Source organism: Vombatus ursinus, unplaced genomic scaffold, assembly GCF_900497805.2.
Source record: "Vombatus ursinus unplaced genomic scaffold, bare-nosed wombat genome assembly UNPS02014790.1, whole genome shotgun sequence".
In the NCBI taxonomy this organism is placed as follows: Eukaryota; Metazoa; Chordata; class Mammalia; order Diprotodontia; family Vombatidae; genus Vombatus; species Vombatus ursinus.
The window spans coordinates 177,149-181,495 of record NW_020954568.1 but is presented as its reverse complement, the minus strand read 5'-3'; the positions used below and the strand labels follow the sequence as shown (position 1 = coordinate 181,495).

Genomic DNA, 4,347 nt, shown 5'->3' with positions numbered 1-4,347 from the left:
ACACCAGGCCTCAGGGAGCCAGACACCAGGCCTCAGGGAGCCAGACAGGCACATTCGTCAAGACCCCTGAGTCCAGACAGGGAGACAAAGAAAGAGAGAAGCACAAACACCTCTGTTTGAGGACCCTGAGAAAGTAAGGTGAGAGACACGTGGAAAGGGGGCAGGAGGGAAGGGGACGCAGGAAAACATGGAGCCGCCTCTGCCAAAGGCACCAAGGCCTAGAGACAAGGCAGGGAGGAAGAGAAAGAGGTCAGAAGAGACGTGGAAAGGCCAAGAAACAGATGGGGGAGGTGCATCGTCATCTCTGCCTGAAGGTGGAGGAGCTGGACAGTGAGAGGAGAGAAGGATAAAGAGACAGATTAACAGAGGGTGGAGGGGGAGAGAGAGAGGGAGACAGAGGGAGAGGGAGGGATAGAGAAGGAGAGGGCAGAGTAAAGAAGAGGAGGAGATGGAGGAGGACAAGGAAGACGAGGAAAGAAACCCAGGCAGAGCCAGCGCCAGATTCCCGCCGCTCCTGGGAGACCGGGCCTACTGTGTGCTCCACGACGGCGCTCTGTCTGCGGCCCACTCACTAGTCTGCTGAACGTTACTGAAAAGGAAGCGGGAAGGCGCCAGCCTGGCAGAGAGGGGGCAGATGATGGACAGCGGCCTGGGGCCAAGGGAGAGAGCCAGCCGCCGGCTGAGGGGCCTCCTACACAAGCACCCTTACCTTCCTCGTAATCTTCTTGCTCGTCCTCGGCGACATCTTCACAAAGGCAAGCACATGCAAAAAAAGAGCGAGTGCCCGGAGCACCAGAGCCGTTAGAGAGGCAGAGTGTGGGCACCACAGGGCAGGGGCGCTGCGGGACGCCGTGGGGCCTGGCGTCCAGGCCCTAGGGCTCCCTGCTCTCTGTCCTGCACCCAGACTGCTTCCCTTCATGTCCCCCTTTCCTCCACAGAGCCTTCTAACACACTGGGGTGAGGGGCTGGGGGCCGTCTGTGAGGCAGCAAGTGGGTGACTAAGTGAGGAATGAGCCCTCCAACCTTCTGACTTTGGGAAAACGGAAGAAGGCGAATCCCACCGCCCGCCTTGGAGGCAAGAGCCCAGACTCCCTCACTGACTCTGGCAGGGGTCAGGTCAATGATTGGCCACTCTGATTCGGAAGCCCTCCACTCCACGGGCCTGGCTGGCTTGGAGCCGGGGCCTGGCTTTCTGCCCGTTTGCAAACGCCAGGCCCTCCAAACTCCCAAAACCCAAGCCCTCCCATTGTCCGGCTCGCTGCTAGAGAGGGCTGACCGCCTTACACATGTGGGTGTGGCCGGCCTTGGGGGCTCTGGCCTCCACCGCTTCTACTCTTTCTGCCACAGACCGAAGGGCAGGCTTCAGGAAGGGTCAGCCGCGCACAGAAGAATCCAGCTCAGGCCCCTGGACGCCAGACTGTCCGTGAGTATCCAGGGCTGGCAGGGACCACCCAGCCCCCACCCCTCTCATGTGAGCCAGGGACCTGCCCAAGCTCCCCCAGAGCCAAGACTAGAAGCCGGGCACCCTGACTCCAGGATCACTGCTCTGCCTGCCCGAGACCTTAGATGATGCCTCCTCCAAAGATACTTTGTAATGAGACGGTGAGTACTTTTAAGAAGATTTTGTCTGCTCGGCCACATTGGGGCTCTACAGACTCAGGAAAAGTGTTCGTGGATGGACGACCTTGCTCTAAGTATCCAGGCCAGATTTCATCTGTCCGGGCAGATCCAGCCCATAGGAGCCAGGCAGTGAGGCTTGCCTGGATGTGTGGGCACAGATGGACAGGCAGATGCGTATATGGACAGGTATGTGTCATATACAGCAGAGAGCACAGAGAATGTGCTTCAGGGGAACACATCACACGTGGGCTGCCCTGGTCCATCATGCCTCAGTTTCCTCTTTTTTGATCTTCCTCATTTCCCCTCTGATTCCACAGGCTGACCTCACTTTTCATAACATATGGGCAAGCCTGGGCAAGTCACCTGATCTTTGGACATAGAGATATTTTGCCCACGTGCCCAGAAGACCACCATTTCCTGGGCTCGTTGATTCAGAATCTAACCCCGCTCTCTTTACAGGTAAAAAAAAAACAAAAAAACAAAAAGCTTTGGCTCAAGGAAGTGAAGGGGGTTTCCAATGTCACGCGGGTAGCAAGTGACAATTCTAACAGGGGTCCCTTGACTGTTAAGTCTGTACTCTTTCCGTGGTCCCAAAGGCAGTGGCCTCAGAAGGCTGAAGTGGCCAATTACCCTGGCGCTACTGATCCCTGGGGCCACTTGAGGAAAGCAGAAGTTGGGGCTTTTCCCTATAATGAGTTAACTTGAAGTGAGGCCCAAAGGAGAGAGAGAACCTTGGGGTGGGGGTGAGGAAAGGCCAGAAGAGAGGAAGGAGAGGGGAGACCTGGAAAACTCGACAAACTGATCGGGTGTGTGTGGAGGCTCCCGTGTGTGGGAGCGAGACCCTCCATCTTCAGAGATCGGGGAGCACCAGCGGTCAGAGCAAAGCCGCCAGTGATCGGCGGGATGGGCTCAGCAGGGCTCTCCTGCCCACACCCAGGCTGGAGCTAGGGGACCGAGGTGTGTGGGGAGGGGTGTGTTCAGCCTCATTCCCAAAGGGGACAGTCGCTCCCTGACAGGCTTCTCAGCACAAGGGCCTGGGGAATATTAGGGGGGAGGAATCCGGGAGCCCTGAGTCCTCTGGGGGAAAGGAAGTGGGTGGGCTAGGGCAGGGCCCTGGGAGGGCCAGCCTGTAGCTGGAGCAGCCCTGCCCCATGATGCCTTTCCACACCATGCACGGGAAGCGTGTCTCAGCCGGGTCTGGCCCAGGGCAGCATCAAGGCAACACAGAACACAAAGGCATAGCGTGTGGAGCGAGCCGTGCAGGGCGCCGCCATCCTCAGCCTACCGCTAAGCTCCAGGGTGAGCTTGGCTCAGCGGAGGCCGGCTCCTGGGCAGCTTCTCTGTCCCAGCCATTCATCCTTCTCAGGGAAGCATCACCCTTTGCTGGCCTCTCAGATAAAGTCTCAGCTAGAAAGGGTCTTTAAAAGTGCCTCGAATGGCTCCCTCTTCTTCCAGATCGGGAAGGGAGCCCGCTGAGGAGGAATGAGCCTTCCCCCAGAGCCGCGCCTCGGACAGATGGAACTGCCTGTGCGCCCGGGCCTCTTCACCGGCTCCCCAGCTCCTCTCCCTGGTCCTGATGCTTTGGCCAGTCCCCTCCCTTTTCTTTCTCTGCTTCTCCCTTCTCTGGAGTCCTCCCTCGGGCCTGTCGGACCACCCTGGATAGTGACCCTATCTCCCTCTCCTTCCTTTTCTTCCCACTCCCCCTCCCCCAGGCAGTCTGCCTTAAGCTCCTTCAGCATGAGTCCTACCCAGACACCCACTGGAAGAACCCAGGAAGGGACACGGACCTTTTCTCATCTCCTTGTCAGGAAGCCCCCCCCACGACAATCCCATGGAGAAAAAGGGAGGGGCCAAAGTCAGGGGAAGGCATCGGCCAACACATACCTTCTTGGACTTCCTCTGTAGCAGGTGCATCATGGAGACGGGCCAAGCAGAGGGAAAGAAAGAGCAGAGTGGTGAAAACCCCAGGAGAGAGAGAGGGAAACAAAGAAAGAAAAAGAGAGAGGGATGGAGAGAGATAGAATCAGAGAGAGACAGAGACAGTCAGAGAGAGACAGAGACAGAGAGAGACAGAGAGAGAGAGAGAGTCAGAGAGAGAGAGACAGTCAAAAAGAGATGGAAAGACAGAGAAAGAGAAAGGCAGAGAGAGACAGAGAAAGACAAAGAGAGAGAAAGACAGAGACAGAGAGAGAGAGAAAGTCAGAGAGAGAGAGAGAGACAGTCAAAAAGAGATGGAAAGACAGAGAAAGAGAGAGTCAGAGAGAGACAGAGACAGTCAGAGAAAGACAGAGACAGAGAGAGACAAAGAGAGAGAAAGTCAGAGAGAGACAGAGACAGAGAAAGACAGAGAGAGAGAAAGTCAGAGAGAGAGAGAGACAGTCAAAAAGAGTTGGAAAGACAGAGAAAGAGAAAGGCAGAGAGAGACAGAGAAAGACAAAGAGAGAGAAAGACAGAGACAGAGAGAGACAGAGAGAGAGAAAGTCAGAGAGAGAGAGAGAGACAGTCAAAAAGAGATGGAAAGACAGAGAAAGAGAAAGGCAGAGAGAAACAGAGAAAGACAAAGAGAGAGAAAGACAGAGACAGAGTCAAAAAGAGATGGGAAGACAGAGAAAGAGAAAGAGAGAGAAAGAGAGAGAGTCAGAGAGAGACAGAGACAGAGAAAGACAGAGAGAGAGAGAGTCAGAGAGAGACAGAGACAGAGAAAGACAGAGAGAGAGAGAGAGAGAG

At 55.8% G+C, this 4,347-nt stretch overlaps 1 protein-coding gene across 2 annotated transcripts in view; it reads right to left on the bottom strand.

Moving 5' to 3' along the window:
* Nucleotides 1–4,347, bottom strand: part of TNNT3 (troponin T3, fast skeletal type) — a 27,235-nt gene that overhangs the window by 21,257 nt on the left and 1,631 nt on the right. For both annotated transcript variants that reach the window (XM_027868696.1, XM_027868699.1), the window contains exons 2-3: nucleotides 3,505–3,519; nucleotides 710–745 (exon numbers count right to left, since the gene is read on the bottom strand). In XM_027868696.1, the coding sequence (XP_027724497.1) occupies nucleotides 710–745; nucleotides 3,505–3,519 (51 nt within the window). The remainder of the gene's footprint in view (nucleotides 1–709; nucleotides 746–3,504; nucleotides 3,520–4,347) is intronic.